Below are 25,332 nucleotides of genomic sequence, written 5' to 3' on the forward strand. Positions count from 1 at the left end.
GGTTAATTTTTTATCTGTGACCCACAGATATTCTGTAAAGTGTTTTGGAGTTGAGGATGATATATATGGTCCACAGCACTCAGGTGGCATATAGCAGAAAGGTCTTAAGAATCTGAGAATTGGACTTCCCTGGTGGTCCAGTGGTTAAGACTGTGCTATTTCCCTGCAGGGGACACGGGTTCGATCCTTGATTGGGGAAGCTCCACATGCCATTCGGTGCTGCCAAAAGAAAAAAGAATCTGAGAATTGCTAGTTTTTTAAAATAGAGGCAGCAGTTGGTGTGCAGGAGGAATGAAAGAACTGGGGAACAGCAACACAGGTTGCAGAGATCAGAAAGGTTAAGGACAAACAGGAAAAAGCCAAAGTTCCACGGTAGTGTTAAGTGCAAACTCCAGCTTTCAAGGGGTTAAGATGGAAAAGGAGGGCATAAGAATCACAAGCAACAAATGGAGAAAAAAATATTTCAAGAATTTGATATTAACCAGGGTTTTACTTGGTTTTGTTTTGTTTTGGAGTACAAGGGAGACCTGAACACATTTTTAGATAGTGCAGAAAAATCCTCTGCGGTAGGGTAAATTTTAGAAAGTAATTAAATAAAGTGATTCTGGGAACCTACTCCCCGTGGAGGTGGAGGTGGGAAAGGGAAAGGAGCTAGTGGAGCAGTGAGGCGCAGGTGAGGTAACAAGCCAGCATGTGCCAAGTGATATGAGTATTTTCTGTAGGTTTGTGTAGAGCTTGATGGGCTGAGAAATCTAAAAGGAGGAAGGCTTGTCATTATAAGGAGCAAAGGATAAGGTTCCAGGTTATGTGCTATGGAGTGTATGCTTGGAAGTAAGAAATGGATTAAAGGGATTGTGAAAACACATGGATAGTTAGGGTGGCTGGGACAGGATCAGCTGGGTTCTCCTCATGGCTACAGTCATAGAACAAAGAAATAAATCAGTGGAGAGAATGACCCATGGGTTTGCTTGGAGGGCTCAATAGAAATAAAGGGAGTCCATGGTACTATAAAAGGTTGATCAGCTTTAGGGATTTCGTAATGGGTCCAAACTGAGAAATTGAATGGCAACTTTTTTGTGTATGTGTAAACTGTACTTTGCCTAAGGGAAAAGAAAAAATATCAAATGGTACAATACATAGACGAGATAAAAGAAAAATATGCATTTCATTTTTAGTGTTTTATATTCTGAACTGTTACATGAGAAAGTAATTTACTGCTGAGTTTAGAAAATTTTAACTTTTATGTTTATAAATAAAAAGTCGATTTTTCTCAAAAACTTTGAAGTGCCTTTTTGAATTACTGATTCAGTCTAGATTTAGCTTGCATATGACTGAATATGTGGTGTGGTACACTTAACATATTGTGTGGTGGTACACAATCTTTGTAAAGTCGTATTTCTCAAACCTCCTTCATGGCAGAGTCTGTGTCTATTTATGCATATATATATAAATATATATATTTATACATATATAAATATAAAATAGTAAAACTACCATTCCTGGTTTTTTAATGTTTTTGATTTTTTGATTATAACACTACATTTAAAAGCATTCCAAATTTTATAGGTATACTAAGTGAACTTGATGTTGATGTTAATGAAGGATCTCTAATGGAGCTACAGGGACATATTGGAAGATTCCAGGTAACTGATTCTTTCTTATTTCTTTTTTATTTTTTAAATTAAAAAATTTTTTTTTACTTCTTTAAAGAGCAGCTATAAGACTTGTAACAAAATACAACAGTCCTCTCACTGATCCTCCCCATTCTGCTCCCTGAATTTGGGTAAAGCCAGCAATGGTTTTAATTGATTCTTTCATATCTCTAAATAATATGCTTATGTTACTACTACTTGATTTTCCAATTTTAAGAGTCATCTGTTGACCTTCCATCGAGAAGGATGAGAATTTAGATCTCTTTACTCCTGTTCTTCTGTCATACAATATGTACCTCTCTTGTAACGTGTCCCCACCCCCAACTCTAATCATATCATAATTTCGATTAGATTAATATTTAGTGTTATATTATTATTACTATGAAATTTTATTTATGAATAAGCCATGGATGGACCATATTTTACTTTTCTATACAACATTGTTTTTCCTAGAGTAAGTAATTGTTTCTTTTTTTTATTTGCTTGGTTTTATGTACTTATTTCTAATTTATTCCCAAACTCTCCTCCAGTTATGTAATCTCTTTTCAATATGTTCAAACAGAGTAGATAGCTTATCAATTAGATATGTTATCGCAGTCTTTCTGGGAGCCTCCTGGCCTGCTTTGATTTGAGCACCTTCACTTTTTTTTGGCTGCAGAAGAATTATATTTATATTCCATTATTTTTGATACAGTAATTTTCTTAAACAGTCCTCTTTTCATGAGCTGTTTTTCAAGTTTCCAAAAGAAAAATGCTGCCATCAGCATAATTGTTATCAATGGGTGCATGGGTATACAAGTAGTACATTTTGAGTCATTGTCAAATAGCACTCCAGAAAGGCTTGTACTCTCTCTAACCAAGCCAAAATACTCTGTTTTGTTTTGTTTTTTTAAGCCTTCTAACTTTTTTCATTGGTGGGGAGAAAAAAATATTTTTGATGCATCTTTCATAAGGTAGCCTCTGGAAATGTGATAGTGCATCTGTTTTTGTCTGTAAGAATAGCAAACAGCCAATTTTAAGATTTAAAAAGAGTATTTTGACAAATTAAATTTACATTATAATCTCCTTAGTATGTTTTGCCTTATCCATACTTATTATTTAAACTAACATCAGTTTAAGTTAGATATTATATAATATATATGGATGTATATATGTAGGGGTGAATGTGTGTATGTGTAATACCAATGTTTTAAACGTGTTTTTATTGTGCACTTACTATGTGCAAAACACTGTACTAAGCACTTTAAATACAATTCAATGTCTCAGGTAATCCTAACAATAATCTTATAAGGTAGGAATTGCTATTATCACTCTAGAAATATGAACACAGAGGCTTGAGGAAGTTAAATAACTTGTCCCAGGACATATAGCAAAAAGTCATGTACCTGTAATTGGAACCCACATCTCTGATTCTGGACATACTGCCAATTTTGCAAAGCTTGTCCTTTCCCACTGAGAACCTTAGGAACAATTATATTCTCAGGTGAAAAGTACCAACATTTCAAACAAATGAGCTTTGCGATTTATCTGCCAAGGTTTCTTCTGTGTTCCCAACTCCTTTTTGAAGTCCCCAGAAGTAGCCACAGGAGTTAGAGCCTTTAAATTTGAGCCTTAGTAGACAAAATTATCACGAATCTGCTTCTGTTTGCCATCTCATTTTGCTTCTCATTGTTTATTGATTAGTATTTATTTAATGGGAATCTACTAAGGAATTATTTGGTGTGATACAAAAAATCTTTGGCAAGCACTTAGATTTTAGTCGGGGTTAACTGCTAAAAGAATTAATATTCTTTTAATGAGTTGTCTGCCAAGTAAATACATTTGCAGAAAGGTAAATTTTAATATTGCTAACCTTAGTTGAGTCAGTTGGAAGTAAGAAATTAGATGCTTTAAAGAGTGATTTCATTCCCCACTGAGTTTTTCTTTTTTTTCTCCCTCAAGAAAGATAGGTCACTAACTTTAAACATATACAACTAGATATGAACAAGGAAGTATCTTTTCTTTCCTTAGCGCCAGTGCTTAGGACTACTAAGTCGCTTTGGTGGCTCCGACAGACTGCGTCAGTTTAAATTTCAAGATGATAATGTGGAGGGGGATAGAGTGAGCAAGAAAGATGAGATCGAACTGGCTATGCAGCAGGTAAGAGGAGTGAGAGTTGTGTAGCTATTCTTTAAGCTTTTTATGTTTTTGGAGATATTTGAGAAAAATAATAGATGTGGGTAATTTTACAAATTGATTTGTAACTTTGTTGTAATTTTACAAACTGATCTATAACTTTGTTCTCCTTCAAATCTGGATTTCCATGATATGAGGCATTTGGGGAGCTAATATTTTTGTTACTGCTTGTTCTTCCTTTGTAGATTTGTGCCAATGTCATGGAATATTGCCAGTCACTCATGTTACAGAGTTCCCCTACCTTTCAGCATGCTGTGTGTCTCTTCACCCCTAGCCTGTCAGAAACCATTAATAGAGATGGGCCCCGGCAAGGTGAGCTAGCTAGTTCTTTCTTTCTGTATTTGAGGAATTAAGTTGCCAGGATTATGACAAGCTCTAGTTGGCCCCAGTACGATGCAATTTTTTTTTTTTTAACCACGAGTAATGAATGGGAAATTTTTAAAACGACTTCTTTAAGAAGGAGTGATGAGGAGGTACTCTTGTCAGACCTGTGGATACAGCTGGAGAACTGGAAAAAATAGAGAAATTTAAGATTTTCTGAGGATGAATCTGGAAGAGCCGTGTGGGGAGAGTATAGTTTTATGTAGCGTGTGAGACCCAAAAGGCTCTAGGATTGGAGAGTAAACTAGCCAGGTGAAAAGTATGAAAATAGTTTGTATGTTAAATCATGTTAAGCTGAATTTAGTGTCTTAGTTAGGTTTTGTATTTCGCTCCAAATTTCTGTAACATAGCAAAGTAAAATTTCGATAGTTAGTAAACTGATGTAGCCTATGATTCCCTAGTGACCCAGTAGGGAAGATTAGGAATATGAGGCCGGATTATGGATTGGTTAAAGCTTTTGTCCCATGGGACATTCAAAAGCCAAAGCCCGTTTGGATCTTGGTGGTTGTATTGTGATGGACTGGTGATGATCTCAAGAAATCTTTTGTTTGAGATTTCTGTGAATCATTTTGTCACATTTTCATCGTCTTCAGGATCTTATTTTCTCTGAAAATTGCTTAATCACGTAAAGTATCTATTTAATAGAATAATATTATGAAAAAATATGTTATGCCAAGAACTCTTGTTTGTCTAACTCCATTATAAAATGTCCTAGCAAGTGGGATTAAGAAATATTTTTTATTGAGGTTTTTTATTTACATACAACAAAATATACCCATCTTAAGTGTACAGTTTGAGTGCTTTTTGTAATTTTATGCAGTGTGTAACCACTACCACAACCAAAATATAGAATAATTCCCTCATCCTTAAAAGTTTCTTCTTGTCCCTTTGCATGTGATTGTTTCCTTTGACCCCTGGTCAAGGTGTCTATTATTTTGCCTTTTCCAGAATTTTATATAAATGGAATCATACAATATGTAGTGTTTTTTGTGTTTCGACTTCTTTCATTTAGCTCAGTGTTTTTGAAATCCATCCATGTGTGTATTACTATTTTGTTCCTTTTTATTTCTGGCTGGTATTCCATATTAAAAATATACCATAATATATCTCTTCACTAGTTGATAGACATTTGGGTTATTTCCAGATTTTTAGCTATTGTGAATAATGCCACTATGAATATTTGGATATAAATCTTTATGTGGACATAATGTTTTCATATCTTTTGATTAGATGCCTAAGAATGCAGTTGCTGGCTTCTGTGGTATGTTTAACTAAATAAGATACTGCCATTCTGTTTTACAAAGTACAGTCATTTTGCATTCCTACCAGCCATGTATAAGAATTCTAGCTGATCCACATGCTTGCCAATGCTTGGTTTGTCAGCCATTCTAGTGGTTGTGTTGTGATATCTCACTGTGATTTTAATTTGCATTTCCTTGATGACTAGTGATGAGCCTGTGTCCAGTTTTAGTACTATTTGTTGAAAACATCATCTTTTTCTGTTTGGATTACTTTGATACCTTTTCTCAAAAATCAATTGACCACATAAATTTGGGTTTATTTTTGGACTCTCGATTCTGTTCCATTAATCTGTATGTCTGTTCTTTCTCTTAATACCACACTGTCTTTATATACTTTATATACACTGTCTTTATATACTTATTCTTCAATAGCTTTATATCAACAGTAAGTCTTGAAATCAGGTGGTTTAAATCCTCTATCTTTGTTCTTCTGTTTCAAAATATCTTATGCTTATGGTTTACATGGTTTATTTCTTTCTGTCCATTTATTTTCATCCTATCCATGTTTTTCTGTTTAAAGTGCATCTCTTGTACACAGCAGAGAGTTGAGTCTTTTTTTTCTTTAATCCATTTTGACTATCTCTGCTTTTAGTGGTGTGTTTAGTCCTTTAATATTTAATATAATTATTGATATGATTGAATTTGGGTCTATCATTTAATTGTTTTCTACTTATTAATTGCTTTCTACCTCCTTTCTCTGTTTTTTTGTTTTTCCTTACCTGCTTTAAAAAAAAGTCTGTTTTAGAGAATTTGATTTTAATTTTACCTTTGGGTTTTTACCTATACTTCTTTGTATTTTTTTTTTTTAGGAATTGCCATCGTTTTTCACAGCCTATTTATTGTTAATATAGTACCACTTCATTCAAAATTTACAACTCTTACAACTGTATAGGCCCACATTCCCCCCTTCTTTTATGTTATAATTGTTACATGTATTACATCTACATACACTATAAATTCCCTTAGACAATAATTTTTATTTCAAACACTTTAATGCTTTATAAGTAAAGAACAAAAGGGTAAAAAAGAAAAAAAGTCTTTTGCATTTATTTAGATATTAAACACATTTGATGCTCCTTATTCTTTCTCAATGATCAGAGTTTCCATGTGGTGTCATTTTCCTTCAGGCCGAAAAATTTCTTACATAAGTACGGGTCCGTTAGTGATGAATTCTCTTAACTTTCTTTTATTGAAAATGTCTTGATTTTGCCTTTATTCTTGCAGGATAATTCTGCTGGATATAGAATTCTGAGCTGGTAGTTTTGTGCTTTCTGTACTTTAAAGATATGGTTTCACTTTCTTTTGTCTTCCATGATTTATAATGAGAAGTCAGTCATTGATGGGAATATTGTTCCTCTATATGTAAAGTGTTGTTTTTCTGTTGCTGCACTTGAGATGTGCTCTTCCTCTTTAAACAGTTTGACTGTTAACGTGCCTTGGTGTGGGCATCTTTGTTTTTATTCCGTTTAGTGTTGTTGAGAATTTTTCATCTGTACATTTCTTTGTTTTATCAATTTTGGGGAAATTTTGACTCTTTTTTTCTTCAAATATTTTCAGCCCCATTCTCTTCAAACATATATTAGATGGTTTGATACTATGTTTTTTTTTTTGTAATGCTCTTTATTTATAAGAAATAGGATGAGAACATTTGCTATACTTTTTTTTGCGGTACGCGGGCCTCCCACTGTTGTAGCCTCTCCCGTTGTGGAGCACAGGCTCCGTATGCGCAGGCTCAGTGGCCATGGCTCACGGGCCCAGCCGCTGCACGGCATGTGGGATCTTCCTGGACCGGGGCATGAACCCGTGTCCCCTGCATCGGCAGGCAGACTCTCAACCACTGCGCCACCAGGGAGGCCCCTGCTATACTTTTTTATTATTTGATTTACTATCTCATGTAAAGTTGCATTACAGTTTATGTATGTTAGCATGATTTCAAGGCCCTGAAGGTAAATGTAATGGGCAGATCATTTATTTTTTGCAACCATTCCTCCTTGTAATTTTTTGTTTATATCTTGGTATCATGAATATGTAAATTTTACGTTAGCAACTATATTTACAGATAATGGAAGACTGGAATTTTTTTCTTCCAGTTTTATTGAGATATAATTGACATACAGCACTGTGTAAGTTTAAGGTGTACAGCATAATGATCTGACTTACATGCATCATGAAATGGTTATCACAATAAGTTTAGTGAACATCCATCATCTCATATAGACACAAAATAAAAGGGGAAAATTTTTTTTCCTTGTGATGAGGACCCTTAGGATTTACTCTCCTAACAACTTTTATGTATGACATAGAGCAGTGTGAATTATATTTATTGCATGGTACATTACATCCCTAGTGCTTATTTATCTTAAAACTGGAAGTTTGTGCTTTTTGACCACTTCAGTTGCTTTATCTTCAAGTTCACTTATTCTTTCCTCAATAAGCTCTATTTGGCAAAATATATCCAGTGAATATTTTTATTTCAGAAATTGTATTTTTCAGTTTTAGAATTTTTGTTTGATTCTCTTATCTCATTTTTATTTTCTCTACTGAGATTAACTATGTTTTCATTGTTTGTTTTCCCTCAGTTATAATAGCTACTTTAAAACGCTCATTCATTAGTTACCAACATCTGGTTTATCAGGGATTAGACTTGCTTGGTTTTCTTGTCTCTTGAGAATGTGTTCCATTTTCTTAGTTGTTTATATGTTGGGTATTTAAAATTGTATACTGAACATTACAAAGGTTTGAAGGTTCTAGATTCCATTATTTTTTCCCTGTATGGTGTTTTTCTTTTGTTTTGGCTTAATTACCTTGGCTGTTTTGACCTGTGAACACTGATTCTTGGGTGACAGGTGCTGCGTCAGTTTATGTCTTTTGCCTTTAGCTGAGATGTTTTGAGTGTGTTACGTGCATGGTTCAGGGGTCAGTTAGTGATGTGGGTAGCTATAGGGATCCCCTCTCTACTCTCCTGGGATTCCCCTAAAACTTTCTTCACTGGTCATGGTTTCCCGGCTTCTCAGCTGCTGTTTTTTTGGTTTGTCAGGCGTTAATGACTGCTTTTTCCATCAGCACTCCTGCTTCTGCATTGTGTTGCTTGTGCTACTGCTGGGTGTACTTAGCCCCAGGCCGAAGGCCATGAGCTGCGAGCTTAGAGTTGTACCGGTTCCATCTGCCCTCTTCCCAGTGCGCCTGCACTCCCTACCAGCGTCTGTCTGCTTCCGTTTACTTTGGTAACTTTAGGTAGTTATTTTTTGTGTTATGTCTAGGTTTTTTATTTTCTGCCATGAGCAGGGAGTGGGCTGTTGTCTGGTATGGTCTTAGTTTGACATATTTGGAAACAAGTTCTTAAAACCTAATAAGATACCTTTACTTTAAAATACCTGTCATTCAGTGATTCATTTGGAGTAGCCTTGGGTGAGAGTATGTCTTAAATAAATTGAGGAAGTAACTATAAAGATTTATGGTAATATTTTATGGAATAAAGTGCTTAAATCATTCAAACTGGATATATAAAACAATTTCTTTGACTTAGTTAAGCAAATTAATTCTGCATAGTTCTAGCTTTCTCCTATATTCAAAAAGTTTGCTGCCAGGAAGATTACTAGACTACAAAGGTGCAGCCTCACCGGCATGCGGGAAAAGTGCTAGTTCAGGTGGCTCAGCAAATAGGAAAAAGGAGGTCTTCTTCACTTGGAGGGGCATGGGATGACTGGGAATCCTACTCAGAGCCCCCTTTGCATTCAGAAGAGTGGTTTTCCTACCACACAGCAGTGACATTTAACCTGCTGTGTCCCCTTTCTGTCTGGGAGTTTGTAAATGAGCATGAATCTGTTTACTAATCCCTGTAGGTCTATAGCTTGATGCAGACCTCTAACTGCCTCAAGAGGGCAATCCTTTTCTTCCCCTTTGAATCTAACTTTTTAAAACAAATTTAACCTGAGCATAAGATTTTTTAAACAAAATTGTAATTTTGTCATTTATTCTTCAAAACATTAATATCACTAATAATTATTAAAATTTCATTAGTTTCTTATCATTTTGAGCCAATCTTTTGCATACCATGTTGTTTTTTGATCTTGAATACTTAAAGATGAACTTTATGAAACCTTATAAATTGGTCTTTATTTTTCTTCAGACTTTTTTAAGGGTTAATAAGCATATTCTTCTCTGCCAATTCTAGACATATGAATGGGTAGGTATCTGGTAGGTTCTAGAATATTTAGTTATAGAGAGATGGTTTAACCTAGTGGTTAAGAGCACGGACTGATGATGAACTGCCTGGATTTAAATCCCAGTGCTACAAGTGACTTAAGAAAAATGACTTATCTCTTTGTGCCTCAGTTTCCTTGTCTATAAAGTGGAAGTAATAACAAGCTCCCTCCGATGAATTATTGTAAGGATTAAATGTGTTAATATGTGTAAAGTGCTTTAGAACAGTGCCTGGTGCTTGGCATGACATCAATGTTAGCTATTATTATTCTATTATTGCTGTTGTATTATTGTTATCCTCTAGTATATTTACTATTACTTGTGATCAAGGGACCCTTTTCTGTAGCACTTCCACTTCTTTGACTTCATGGTCTTTTCTGCAGAATCTGTTTCTGTAGTTAGATATCTCATGGGCCATCCTCATCTGATGTCTAAGTCTGGTGCCTCTGAAAGCTCTAATATTTTCTAGGCTTAAGCAAGTTAGTATATAAGAACTCCTGAAGTGATTTGGAATACTCTCAGCATTAGACCATCATATTTATGGATAGCTTCCTACCAAGTTGAGGTCACACAAATGTTGTCTGGGGACCGGCGTACCTAATTTCACTAGAAGAAGGCTCTCTGTGATGACCTGTATCATAAAGATTGTCATATCTTCACTGAGACTGGTGAAGGAGAATTGGCAAATCCGATGAGTATAGGATATTTTTTTGGTGGCAGAATCCACTGACAAGGGACTCTTTTCTCTTTTCCCCTCCACATGAAGGTCTATGAGATTGGACTTTGGAGCAAAGTTCAAGGGGGTGGCAGTGAAGGAAGCAAATATAGATCTCTCCTTCAGTGTTCATGGCAGTTGGGGCCATTAAACAAAGATTATCTCCAAATTAAACCTGAAATTACCAAGGTGTTTCTCAAAGAAATCCCTCAGTCACAAGAGGAAATTGCTTTACTTGCACCACACAAACCATCTCTATCAATAGAATAGGAACATTATTGCTCGCCTTGTTTTTCTTTCCTCTACAAACAGCTTTTCCAACATCACATTTTTCTTTTATACCTTCATCAGAAAGTCGTCAAGTAAAAGGCAGATCATTTTGTTTTGCTATCCAAATGGAGTTATTGTGGTAGAAGACTTACTAAACTTTAAATTTAATTATCTATTTTTTAACTATTTGTTAGCGTTCTCCTTGTCTCTTTGGAAGAATAACTTTGATCTGGGAACTCAGCAACCAGAAAGATGCAGACTGGAAATGAGTCCATATAAGTAGAGCCACAGGGCGAGGCAGGAGTTATTCACCTGGGGTCAGGAAACTGTAAACTGTATTTGTATGCACGGGGTGGGGGGTGGTGGAGAGACAGGTGTAAAGGTTTATAACTTCTGTAGAGTTCTCAAAGAGGTCTTCACCCAGTAAAGGGTAAGCTGTCTCAGTGTCCATCAGCCAGATCTCCTTATTGTCTCAAGGCTCCAGCCTTATGTACCTACCTCATTACAGTAGCTCCTAACCACTCCTTTGAACTGTCAGTGGTATTTAAAAGTAGTCTTGGATTGGTTTTAATAATAGTTTACATGCCCTTAAATTCCTGGGCTTTCCTTTTTTTAAAAAAAACAGGTCATTTGAGATTCATATAAGATGGCTATAAGTAGAACATTGTTTTTTATCAACTCTATTAGATACCCAAGCTCCAGTGGTTCCATACTGGCGCCTACCTGGTTTGGGCATTATTGTCTACCTGCTGAAACAGAGCGCTAATGATTTCTTCAGCTATTATGACAGTCATCGACGGAGTGTCAACAAGCTACAGAACGTGGAGCAACTTCCCCCAGATGAGATAAAAGAGGTATAAATCTTATAATGAGCGGTAGATAATTTTATTTTTTTAGGAGTTATTTTATTATTTATTTTATTTATTTTTGGCTGCGTCGGGTCTTAGTTGCGGCACTCGGGCTCTTCGTTGTGGTGTGCGGGCCTCTCTCATTGTGGCGTGCAGGCCTTCTCTCTCTAGTTGTGGCTCGTGGGGTCCAGAGCGCCTGGGCTCTGCAGTTTGCGGCATGCAGGCTCCCCAGTTGAGGCGCACGAGCTCAGCAGTTTTGGCGTGCGGGCTCAGCTGCCCCGCGGCGTGTGGGATCCTAGTTTCCTGACCAGGGATGGAACCTGCGCCCCCTGCATTGTAAGGCAGATTCTTTACCACTGGACCACCAGGGAAGTCCCAAGTGATGGAGACTTTTGAGAAGCCATTGTTTTTACTGATAAGGACCAGGAGTCTGGTGTCAGACTTGTAGGTAAAGATGATGCGTGCAGTGAGATGAAAGGAATTACAATGACTCAGAGCTCTGTGTGGCTTGAAGAAGAGCTCCTCACCTAAGCAGCACACCTCATGAGCATAGAACCTCTTGACTGAGTGACAGGAAGTTGTACCTGTTCAAGAAAACCACCTGCTATTCAGTAGAAATTTCGGTAGCTGGCCTTTGCATAAAGAGTTTGGTAATTTATACTCTAAAAATCTGTGCTGAGAAACTTAGGTGCAGATGCTTTTTCAGTTAGAAGTGACTCCTTAGGCAAGATGTCTCTTACCTAAGCATTTTCAGTATCTGTTAAGTGAATTTTTCAGACAAATGAGATGGCGTATCAGACTTGACTGCCTTCTCTCAATGATCCAGAATCATACCCTGGCACTTATTGTAACTAAAGATGCTTAGTTACTGGGCCTGCTCTTTCTTTCCATGTGGCACAGCTGAGCTATAAGGCTTCCCTTGGCCAGTGCTGAAGCTTCGTGTCTTTTGTGGCAGCCTGCATGTTGAGCCATTTTGCCATTCCTGGTTCACACCAGGTTTTCTGAAAAACACCATGTCACTCTTAAGAGTAGTCAGAGCCTACTCTCTTTTACCATTCTTATAATTCTAGGGGACATTTATTGAGAGTTTATGATGTGCCAAGCCATGAGCTACATATTCTACCTGAATACCTTAGGCAGATATTGTTGTGTCTCCCATTCCTCAGATGAGGAAGCTGAGGCACTGAAAGACAGACTAACTTATCCAAAGCCACACAGCTAGCAAGTACAGGTTGAGGCAGGTGTTATTGACTGGGTTCAGGTAACCCCTGAAATTGTGTGGTTTACACCCGGCAGTCCTTCCCCGTCGTGCATAGCTTATGGGTGATGCTAGTACACACAGGAGGGGCTGCAGCATCACGGTAAAGCATGTGGCACTCCACCAGTCCCACTGTAGAACACCTGCTGCCAAACCCAGTGTCTGCACGTTAAATTGACCCACTGTGCTTGCAAGTATGCCAGATGGAGAAGGGATCAGGGGAGGTTCTGGTTGATGATCATATATTTATTATGCTCTGCAAGTCTAATTCACATTTTCTTCAGAAGATACCTGACAGCTGTTATAGAAATTCTCCACATGGCATTGTGACACTTACTGCTTGGAAATCCCACTGTTTTGTTTTGTTTTAATTTGACAAGAAATTCAGGATTGGTTGGCCCCTCAGCAGATTGGAAATGTCTGTTTCAGGGACTGGACTTTCAAAAAGCAGCAGATGAACGTTCATTTGTGAATTCAACTGCTTCTTTGGCTCTCGTTTTTTAAAATTGCTAGCTTCCTAATTAGATAATTAACTCTTGTCTGCAAGGATGTTTAAATTTATTTGAATGTTTTTCACAGTACGTATCACAAGTGACTACTTATAGTGTATAGATTTTCATTAAATTTTTGTTACAATATATGTCATTCTTAATACTGTGTTTGTTTTTTTTCTTAGTTGTGTCAGTCTGTGATGCCTGCTGGTGTTGATAAAATCTCCACTACCCAGAAATATGTTCTAGCAAGACGCCGTTTGGTGAAGCTGATCAACAATCGAGCTAAACTGCTTTCCCTTTGTTCTTGTATCCTTAATGGAATCATAGTGGGGCTTGAAGGGTGACCTTTAAGAGAATTTTCAAATGTGGGAACTGTTTACTTATTTTCACATTACTTGGGTATCAAAATCATATGGAAAGGGACATAATTACTGTTAGTTTTTTTCTAGTTAAATGTGTGATATATTTCTAAATTGAAAATATTTTTCTTACCTTTTAGAGTAACTAGTAATCCTCATAATATACACAGACACTTTCTGTCCGGACAGGAGACAAGGACACTGAAGGCTATGCTGGCACAGCATCCCACAGTTTCCACCTCCTTCCTCTCAGCACATCTTGCTGCTTTCTGGAGAGACCTTACGTCCAGTTTATTAGACTGAGGCTGTGGTACATCACTGAATGGTGCAGTCTCTTCTTTTCCCTCCTGCTTAGAAACTGTTTTGCAAAATCATGTGATGAGATTGTTTTCCTTTAATCTGAGCTCTCCTCTATAGTTATCACAGAGACCTGTCTGTTTATTCTCTGGCGCCATCTGGAGTACTACTTGTTACATTGCACACCCACGGATTCTCAAGACTCCTTATTTGCCTCCAGGACCTTATTTAAAAGCAGAAGGCTACAAGGTAAACTTTATTCTGAAAATTAGTGAACCATAAATGCCTATAGATTTTAGCACCTTAAAAAACTAGTTACATTTAATCTGCTTTTTACTGTTCAGGTTACTGAACAGTAACAGGGTGGACTAGGTAATCAAGAGCTACTTAGTTACTAGGCATAGCTATGTTTTGTATTTTCCCTTCTGTCCATGGGAAATTGGACAGAGCATTGTAGAGGCTGCCTTCAGCTCCTTCTCAGCTTCTTGCAGTTAATGGCTGACCCAGGTCCAGAGTCCTCTGGTCACAAATAATTTTCCAGAAGAATGGAAATGGGTCAGCCTAGGCCATGATTCTTGTTGCTCGAGGGCCCTTCTGTGACTGATGAGCGTGTATTGGATCCCTTAGGTGGCAAGAAACAGAAGGAAAGCTTGAGAACCCTGGCCTAGAACAGTGAAATGCTTCCTAGGGGCTTCCATTTACTGAAAGCTGAAATAGAGTTCTCAGTCTTGACCCATGCTTTTCACGGTGCTGTGGTTCATTGTCATCGGGTTCTTCCATTGTGTAGTAGACACACACCTGCAGAGCTGGTTTGACTGTGTCTTTACCTCTAGATTCCTTCGCTTCGGAAAGCAATCTGGATTTTAGAAGTGGGCTGACTATAGTGAGCCAACATGATATAGACCAGGTAACATTCTATTCTCATACTCTTTTTTTTTTTTTGAAAGTAAAGCCTGGTATATTAGTAAGATAATAGTTTTCAAGTTTACATCCAAAGACCTGGTTTGAATTCTAGCATAGCCACCTATTAGGTACGTGACTCAGAACAATTTACTTAGCTTCTGAGCCTCCATTTCCTCAGCTCAGAAATGGGAATGATAATTCAACCTCTAAGCATTTTGTCAGAATTAAATGAGGTTTCATGTGTGAGACTCGTAGGGTAGTGCCTAGAACATAGTAAGAGTTCAGTAAGGGTAAGCATCATGATCTGGAAACTCCGTATATCAATAGTTATTGCTATTTAAAGCAAATTTTAAGTTTTACGCATTTATGCAACAACGGAAAGAAGGAAAAACATTAGTATCATACCAGTAAATTCTAGGGTGGAAAATGTGAATGTCGAGTTAATTTGGCACATGGGAAAGGACCACATTACAAAAATTCAAAGGTATTTAAAATAGGAAGACATAGAATAAAAGAAATATTTGAGACTACTTAATAATGAAATGTCACCTGCGTTACCTGTAGCTTCAGGCTGATGCCATCAGTGCTTTTGGAGAATCACTACAAAAGAAACTTCTGGACATTGAAGGATTGTATTCAAAAGTTCGATCTCGCTATAGTTTCATACAAGCTCTTGTCAGACGTATCCGAGGCTTGCTGAGGATATCACGGAACTGAGAGCCCGTGCTTATGCTCTTCTGAGGAAGAGAGGAATTGGGGAAAACTGTCTCCTTTTTATAGTTTCTTTCTAAATTATGACCAAAAGATATTTTGCTATTTCTTTCTTTATATATGGACTTCTTTTCTGTAAACTTCTTTGCCTGGTTTCGTCCTCACTAGTAAAAAATAAATAAATAAATACTTTTTAAAAAAAACAAATATGTGGTCAGTCTCTTGAAATTTTATCTAGAATATGGTCAATATTATCAGGAATTCAACAAATAATCCTTCCACAGTGATGGTTTTCCCCCAGGGGTATTATTCGGAATGCTAAATTAAAGCCATGGTCTGAAAATTCTAATTTTTTCTCTCTTTATAGCTACATTACACTTTTTTTTTGCGATATGTGGGCCTCTCACTGTTGTGGCCTCTCCCGTTGTGGAGCACAGGCTCCGGACGCGCAGGCTCAGCGGCCATGGCTCACGGGCCCAGCCGCTCCACGGCACGCAGGATCCTCCCGGACCGGGGCACGAACCCGTGTCCCCTGCATCGGCAGACGGACTCTCAACCACTGCGCCACCAGGGAAGCCCTACATTACACTTTTTATGATAATGCTCTTTAAAGTCAAGCCATCTCTTTACTAAAATTATTTTTTCTTTTCTGCATGTAAATGATAAAATAATCACTTGCATTTGTTCCTTAAAATATTTGTGGAACTTTTCAAATAAATCATCTGCCTGTATTTCTCATATAGTTAATAGGATGGCTGCAGTTAGAGAAAAAGAATTTACCCAATAAAAAAGAATAAATAAGAATAATAAATAAATAAATAAATAAAAAAGAATTTACCCAATTTGCCCGATAGTATTTATGTGCATGTGACTACCTCATCTGAAAGTCCATTTTCCTGTTTCCAGCCAAAAATTATTTCAGCCTGATATATAGAAGAGACTGCTGAGAGGGGAAAGAGTCTTGACTCTAAGGTAGTGGCAGAAAATTAACACTTAGTTCTATGGTGTTATGGGGTTTTTACCCTTAATCTTATAATAAAATTTCCATGGCTTTTTAAGCATTTATAAAAGGCTTTGTCATTGTTATTGTATTTTGAAATTAATCTACTGCCCACCGCTTATAAATATCAAGCCTTAGCTGGAAAGCATCCTGTTAATAAATAGCATTCTTAGAGGGATGTGAATGAATAATTAACTGGTCCAAGATATAGTAATACTGGCTGTTGCTCCACTGGTGAGGCATATGGTAAACTTTATCATGTGGAACACAGGCATGAACACAGAAATAATCAAAAAGAGCCTGGGGCACAGATTCAAAGCATCTTATAAACCTCTGAAGTGTGAAGCCTTCTGCAGGACAGAGATATTAGCTAATTTGGAATTAGTTAAGATTTGGGATTTACTAAGCTTCTTTATTTTGTTTTCCCATCATTTCTTCCAAAATTACAGCAGACTGGGGGTCAAAATTAGGGCAGTGAAGTGTGTGGGAGGGAGAAGAAGGAACGATTGCAGCTGCACGTATGCTACTTTTAAAAGACTGACCAGAAATGCTGTTTGTGTAATAAATACAATGGGGAGAGGCTAGCACTCAAGGCACACGCCACCTGACTCGGCACTGTTTCCTGGGGCGTGGAGAGAGGCTGTTGGATGCAGCATGTGCTCTTCAGCAAAGCAAAGGAGATTGAAAGAGATTTTAGATGGCTTGTTTAAAAATGTTTTAGCATTTAAAGGTAGATTCATCTATTCCTCAACAATAATATAGGATCTTAATATGTTTTTACTGAGTTAATTAGTTTGGTGGAATCAGAAAATCAAAAAGAGGTGAGTACCTTCTTCCTAGTTATTAGTGTTTTAGTTTTGATAAATTAGTGATGTTTAAATATAGCTGTCTGAGCTTTAGCTGAGCTATTTATAAAAGCAGTCATACACAATCTAGTCTTTTCTAAGTATTTGTCTCTTGTTTTCCCAACTTATTTTGACAAACTTTGAATCTTCATAAAAGTTGAAAGAAAAGTAATGAACCCATATACCTTTCACCTAGCTTCATCAGTTATCAATATTTTGCACATTTGCTTTATCTCTTTTTTTAATATGTATATATACTGGTTTGCTTCCTTAACTATTTAAAAGTAGGTCATAGACATCATGACACTTTATCACTAAATATTTCAGCAGGTAAGAACAAGGATATTTCCTTCCTAACCACAATACAATTATCACACTTAAAGATGTTTACCTTTTTAAATTTTTTTGGCTGTATCTCACAGCTTGTGGGATCTTAGTTCCCTGACCGGGGATTGAACCTGGGCCTTTGGCAGTGAGAGCGAGGGGTCCTAACCACTGGACCACCAGGGAATTCCCAACAATATTTTCTAATGTTTAGTCCATATTCACATTGTCTCAGTTGCCCCGAAAATGTACTTTTAGAACTTTTTCTTAAACCCAGGATTTAATTATCACACGTTACATTTAATTATCTCTTTAGCTTCCTTCATTCTGAAACAGTTCCTCTGTCTTTTGGGGGAGGAGAGGGTCTTTTACAACATTGACTTTTTTTAGCTGTTTTGAAAAGGGTATTTGGTTTTTCTTTATTAGATTCAGGTTAAACATTTTTGGCAAGAATACTGCAATTATTCAGGTGATATGCCTCGGCGTGTCATATCAGGAGGTACGTATCAGTTTGTCCCATTATATTGTTTGATCATTTGGTTATGGTAGTATTTGACAAACCATCTCTATTGTAAAGGTTCTCTGTTTCCCATTGCAATGAGTAATCTGTGGCTTGATACGTTGAGACCATGAATATCTTGTTTCTAAAAAATCTTTCAACCATAGCTTTTCTCATTCATTCCAATTAAATATTTTTATTAAATTGCATACTGTTTCAGTCATACAAATAATATAGTCAAGGTAATAAACGCCCATCTGGGTGTTCTGTTCACTCTATCATTTCATACAGCTAATTTTATCAAATCTTTAATTATATTTGCTGTAGATCTTTCTAAAGAAAGAAATATGGGGAATGTAAATTGGTGCAGCCACTATGGAAAACAGTGTGGAATTTCCTTAAAAAACTAAAAATAGAACTATCATATGATCCAGCAGTTCCACTCCTGGGTATATATCCAGAAAAAATGAAAACACTAATTCAAAAAGGTACATGCACCCCAATGGTCATAGAAACACCATTTACAATAGCCAAGACATGGATGCAACCCAAGTGCCCATCAACAGACAATTGGATTAAGAAGATGTGGTATATATACAATGGAATATTAACCATAGAAAAGAATGAAATACTGCCACTTGCAGCCACATAGGTGGACCTAGAGAATATTATGCTTAGTGAAATGTCAGACAATGAAAGACAAATATTATATGCTATCATTTATACGTGGAATCTAAAAAATAATACAAATGAATGTATATGTGAGACAGACTCAGATACAGAAGACAAACCTGTGATTACCAAAGGGGAGAGAGAGGGGGAGGGACAAATTAGGGGTATGGGATTAACAGATATTGTACAAACTATATAAAATAGATAAGCAACAAGGATATATGGTTTAGCACAGAAAATCATACCCATTATCTTATAATGACCTATAATGGAATGTAATCTGCAAAACTACTGAATCACATCACTATGCTGTACACCTGAAACTAAGACGGTATTGTAAGTTAGCTATACTTCAATTAAAAAAATATATACAGTTGAGGTTCCTGTGAATTCTCTGATCCCATTCCCATCCCTCCTTCTCGGAGATAAACATTATCAAGCATTTGTTGTTGTTCTTTCCCATTTATGCTTTATACTTCCACTACATATGTGTATTCATAGGCATTACAAAGTATTGTTTTGCAGGTTGTTAATTTATATATGTGTATCATCAGGTTATTTTTTTTCTTTTCTTTGGCTGCACTGCATGCGGTGCGGGATCTTAGTTCCCTGACCAGGGCTGGAATCCGTGCCCCCTGCATTAGAAGCGTGGAGTCTTGACAACTGGACCGTCTGTGTCATTGTAGTATGTCGTCATATTATGAAGCAATTTGCAGGTTGGTTTTTTTGTTTGTTTTGTTTAGCATTGTGTTTTTGATAATCCCTCATGCTCATTTATTATACTTATGGAATTATAGTATTGCATTTTACAAATACCCTAATTTATTCATTCTACTATTGGTGAGCTGGTAGACATTTAAGTTCCCAATATTTTGCTATTACCATCAGTGCTGCAATAATGATTGTCATACATATAAGAGGGCTTCTCTGGATTATGCAACTAGAAATGGAAATCCTGAGTTGGAGATTAAATGCTTCAATTGCACTAGACATTGCAATATTTTTCTTAGGGATCGTACCAATTTTCTCCTACCCATAGGGAGAGCTCCTGTTCGTGCACACCATTGATAACACTTCCAGTTGTCATACTTTTTTTAAGAGCAATTTTTTTTTTTTGCGGTACGCGTGCCTCTCACTGTTGTGGCCTCTCCCATTGCAGAGCACAGGCTCCGGACGCGCAGGCTCAGCGGCCATAGCTCGCGGGCCCAGCCGCTCTGCGGCATGTGGGATCTTCCCGGACCGGGGCACGATCCCGTGTCCCCTGCATCGGCAGGCGGACTCTCAACCACCGCGCCACCAGGGAAGCCCCAAGAGCAATTTTTGTTTTACAACAAAATTAAGAGGAAGATACAGAGATTTCCCAAATACTCCCTATAGCTACACCTGCATAGTCTCCCCTGTTACCAACATCACTCACCAGGTACATTTTTACCAAGGATGTTCCTACATCCTACACTGACACATCATAATCAGCTGAAGTACATGGTTTTTATCTTAGGGTTCACTCTTGGTGTTGTACAGTCTATGGGTTTGCACAAATGTATAATGACATATGTCCTTCATTGTAACATCGTACATCATATTTTCACTGCTGTAAAAATCCTCCGCGATTTGCCTGTGCCTGATCATTTCTCCATCCGCCCTGGCAACCAACGACCTTTTTATTGTCTCCATAATGTCATATAGTTACCTTTTGCAGAATGTCATATAGTTGGAATCATATAGTAAGTAGCCTTTTCAGATTAGCTTTTTTCACTTAGTAATGTGCATTTAAGCTTCCTCCATGTCTTTTCGTGGCTTGATAGCTCTTTTTTTTTTCTTTTAAGCACTGAATAGTATTCCGTTATCTGGATATACCAGTTTACTTATGCATTCACCTACTGAAGGACATCCTGGTTGTTTCCAAGTTTTGGCAGTTATGATCCAAGCTGCTGTAAACATCCATGTGCAGGTTTTTGTGTGGACATAAGTTTTCAACTCCTTTGGGTAAATACCAAGGAGCACGATTGCTGGATCATATGGTAAGAGTATGTTTAGTTTTGTAAGAAACCACTAAACTGTTCCAAAGTGGCTGTACTATTTTGCATTCCCACCAACAGTGTATGAGAGTTCCTGTTGTTCCACATCCTCTCCAGCATTTGGTGCTGCTATCAGTGATCTGGATTTTGGCCATTCTAATTGATGTGTAGTGGTATCTTGTTGTTTTAATTTGCATTTCCCTGATGACATATGATGTGAAGCATCTTTTCATATGTTTATTTGCCATCTGTATATCTCCTTCGGTGAGGTGTCTGTAAAGGTCTTTGGTCCATTTTAAAATCAGGTTGTTTGTTTTCTTATTGTTGAGTTTTAAAGTTCTTTGTGTATTTTGGATAACAGTCCTGTATCAGATTCATCTTTTGCAAATGTTTTCTCCCAGTTGATGGCTTGTCTTCTATCTCTGTTGATAATGTCTTTTGCAGAGCAGAAGTTTTAAATTTTATTAAAATCTAGCTTATCATTTATTTCGTTCATGGATTGTGTGTTTGGTGTTGTATCGAAAAAGGCACCACTATACCTAAGATTATCTAGGTTTTCTCCTATGTTATCTTCTAGGAGTTTTATAGTTTTGTGTTATATATTTAGGTCTATGATCCATTTTGATTAATTTTGGTGAAGGGTCTGTGTCTAGATTCATTTTTTGCATGTGGATGTCCATGATCTAATTTTACTTTACTTACTTTTTTCCCATGTGGATAATCAGTTTTCTTTTTATGATTCATTGAATAGCCCGTGCTTTCTCACCGATTGGTAATATTGCCTCTGTCATATGCCTCAGATATGTAGGAGTTCTTTATATAAAGGAACTAGTCCCTTGTCATAGGTGCAAATGATGTTTTTCTTTCTTTCTTTCTTCTTTTTCTATTTGCCATACTAACACTTTGCTTTTTTCCACTTATACTGAAGATCCTTCTATATCAACACATATAAAGCCTCTCCCTTTCTTTCTGTCTCTCTCACAAACACACATATACACACAGTATTTCAATGTATGTATATAGCATGATTTACTCAGTTATTTATTAACATTTCTTTTCTTTTCTTTTTTTTTTTTTTGCCACGATGAATGTTTTTGAATATACACAAGTTCATGCGATTGCTGAGATAAAGGATATGCTCATTTACACTTCCGATAGTTTTGGCCAAATTGTCCACAGAAGTTTTTAACAACTTGTTTCCGGACTTCCCTGGTACTTCAGCGGTTAAGAATCCGCCTACAATGAAGGGGACACGAGTTTGAGCCCTGGTCCTGGAAGATCCCACATGCTGCGGGACAGCTAAGCCCGTGCACCACAACTACTGAGCCTGTGCTGTGGAGCCTGCAAGCCACAACTACTGAAGCCCACGCACCTAGAACCCGTGCTGTGCAACAAGAGAAGCCACCGCAATGAGAAGCCCACACACCGCAACGAAGAGTAGCCCCCGCTTGCCGCAACTAGAGAAAGCTCACGCGCAGCAACAAAGACCCAACGCAGCCAAAAAAAAAAACCACCAACAACAAAAATTTGTATCCCCATTAGTACTGTATGGCTATGCCTGTTTCCCTACTTTTTCCAATACAGTGTATAATCAAGCTTTTTGATTTTTGCTAATCAGGAGAAAAATGACACCTCATTATGGTAGTAATTTACATTTCTCTTAGTGTGAATGTCACTGAGTATCTTTCCATATGTTTGAGCCATTTGTATTTCCTTTTCTATGAGCTGTTCATATCCTTTGACCACATTTTATTGGATTGTTGGTCTCAATGAATTGTGGGAGCTCTTTACATAAAGAAAATTAGGCCTTGTCACTTATTTTACAAATAATGTTTTTCTTTCTTTCTCTTTCTTTCTTCCTTTCTGCCATACAGAAAATTTTTTATTTGTATGTAGTTGATTTATCAGTCTTTTCTTTTATGGCTTCTGGGTTTTGTACCATGTGGGTCATGTGAAAAACCTTCAAATTTGGAAATTATAAAAGAATTTCTCCCTTTTTAGTGATATTAATAGTTTTTTTGTTTTGCTTTGTTTTGTTTAGGTTGTTATTTATCTGTAACTTATTTATGTGTAAAGTGTGAAGTAGGAACCCAACATTATTCTTTCCAGGTGGAAAAATAACAGTGAACCTCATTAGATCAATATCATTTGTTGAATGATCCATGTTATACGTTTGATGCTCAGAATCACTGGTATGGAACTGAAAAAGGCAGACTGATCAAGAATTAAAATTCTGAAATGCAGGTATCACAGAATGGCAATGGATATGAAATTTGAGGCTAATGGTCCTTGATTGAAGTTCTGATCTCTTGGGGGTTTAGACCAGATAGAAAAGGGTGAAACCAGGAGGAAGCTCATAGCTTGTGAGAATATGGAACAGCTGAGAGACTGGACATCTGGCTAAGGTCAAAGAGTTGATAGGATAGAAGGTAGGATTTTGGAATGTAATACTTCACAGGTGGAGCAGGTCCAGGAGGTGACAAAGTGTGGGTTATGAACATGATGGTGGATTGCTGAAGTGGTGTGAGGATCAAAGTCATTAGAGGTAAGGATTCTTTGAACATACAAATGTTCATGGCCTTTGAAGTCACCCATGATGATGATAGCTTGGGACTGAATGGAAGGCTGTTAGATGCCAAACCTTCAGTGAATGGGGGGACTGCCTAAGGAAGTCAATAAGTTAAGGCACTGTGAAGGGGTAGAGGGAAGACATGAATTTTAAAGGAGGTTTTTAAAATATGAGAACATTTAAGTAATAACCTGAAAGTAGTCAAAGAATCCTGCCTTTTCCATGCCTCGTGGTTATTTGGGGTTATGGAGAGAGAGCCTTTGAAAAGGCCTTAGGGGAAAAGCCAGACTTCATTTAAGGCTTTATCTGTAAGAAGGAGACAAGGTTTTATACAAGGAATTTCAATAAATACTGTGTTTACTTTCTGGGCACTAGGAATGGAGTTGTGAACCAAATAAAGTCCTCACCCTCATGTAGCTTATAGTCTGGTGTCTTGTAACTCAAAGCATGGTTCACAGACCACTAGTAGCAGCATCTCTTAGGAGCTTAGTAGAAATACCGACTCTCAGGACCCAACTCAGATATGTTGAATTAGAATCTGCAGTTTAACAAGATCCCCAGGTTATCTGAATGCACATTAATTTTGAGAAGCCCTGGTCAAGGCTTGACTGACTCAAGGTTTAACCTAGACATATTGGAAAGTAGAGTGTGTTACAGCCATCTACCAGCATCTCCTTCCTCTTGGCAGCCACTTCAGTTCAAAGAGACCCTGTCCATTCTAGTTACAATTGATTGGAAAGCAACTGACACCAATCATCATTCCTTTCCCAGGTATTTGAAAATAGTAATGAAAGAGTGATCCAGTCTTTCTATTGGATGGACCATTTAATGAGTAAATTTAAGTAACAGTGGCCATATTCCGGAAAGCAGAAAAAAAACGTAAAGCAAAGAGAGAGAACAATGAGACAGATGTATGGAGAAGGGCAGAAATGGAGAGAAAATGCTGCTTAATTCCTAATAGCTTTCCTATTCCTCCTTGTTGTCTACTGTATAATACACTCTCATTTGGTTTAAGCTAATATGATTTTGTTTTTACTATTTGAAACCAGAGTTCTACTTAATATAGCAGATAAGGGTGAATTCAAAAGGCTGAGAGCAAAGAGAAGACGGTGGTCTTACTTTGTAAGTGTGTGTGTTGATGGAGGTTGTAGAGGGATTCGAAGACCAGGAGTAGGAGGTGGCATCTCTGTGTGCAGAGAGGCCAGGAAGAGGTCTTCCAGAGCTCACTGTCCACACCTGACACATGACAAGCATTTATGGATCCCTTACCTTGTCTCATTTGATCCCCCTACAATTCAAAAAGGGAGCTGGTGCTAGCCCCATTTACACTGAAGAAAAGCAAACTTCAGGGAGGTTAAGTAACTCGTTTCTGGCTGCCCCAGGAAGTGCACGGCAGTCATGAATCGAACCCAGCTGTGCCAGACTCCAAAGGCCTCCATCTTACTACTTAACCTCTATCACAGATCCTCAACGCAGGTTACACAGCATTATCTGTGGAGCTTTTGAAAAATACAACTCTGCGTGGGGCCCCAGTGGAGTATATCGCAAAAGCTCCACAGGTGATTCGCTTTGCACGTGGGGATGGGAACCACCGCCTCCTGTGATCCTTCTAGGTCAGGGAGTTCTAAGACTGGCTGTGCATCATAAGTGTGGCGATGCCGGTTAATAATATAGATTCCTGGGCCCCGACCCAGCTTTACAGAAGCGGGATTTGAGGACTGGGCCCTGGAATCTGAATGTTCAAAGCTAATGCAAGCCCGGCTTGGGGCTTGGGACTTGCTCCTAGCCGGCCCCGCACGCTCGCGCCGGGCGGTCAGTTCAGGAGGTGATCCCGAGGA

The 25,332-nt window shown here is 37.7% G+C and overlaps 1 protein-coding gene across 2 annotated transcripts in view; it reads left to right on the top strand.

Annotated features, from left to right (window-relative positions):
• Positions 1-15,746, top strand: part of NUP205 (nucleoporin 205) — a gene marked incomplete at its 5' end in the record, with an annotated part of 80,453 nt that extends 64,707 nt beyond the window's left edge. The window contains 8 exons of one of the 2 annotated variants that reach the window (XM_082846801.1): positions 1,567-1,643; positions 3,663-3,791; positions 4,013-4,139; positions 11,385-11,551; positions 13,480-13,603; positions 14,074-14,202; positions 14,787-14,860; positions 15,421-15,746. In XM_082846801.1, coding sequence (XP_082702927.1) covers positions 1,567-1,643; positions 3,663-3,791; positions 4,013-4,139; positions 11,385-11,551; positions 13,480-13,603; positions 14,074-14,202; positions 14,787-14,860; positions 15,421-15,573 — 980 coding nt within the window. In that variant the 3' untranslated portion in view covers positions 15,574-15,746. The remainder of the gene's footprint in view (positions 1-1,566; positions 1,644-3,662; positions 3,792-4,012; positions 4,140-11,384; positions 11,552-13,479; positions 13,604-14,073; positions 14,203-14,786; positions 14,861-15,420) is intronic. The other variant, XM_082846800.1, reaches the window with a different exon arrangement.
• Positions 15,747-25,332: the final 9,586 nt, after the last annotated feature.

This window comes from Leucopleurus acutus (assembly GCF_964270905.1).
Source record: "Leucopleurus acutus genome assembly, chromosome: 9".
NCBI classification, from domain to species: domain Eukaryota; kingdom Metazoa; phylum Chordata; class Mammalia; order Artiodactyla; family Delphinidae; genus Leucopleurus; species Leucopleurus acutus.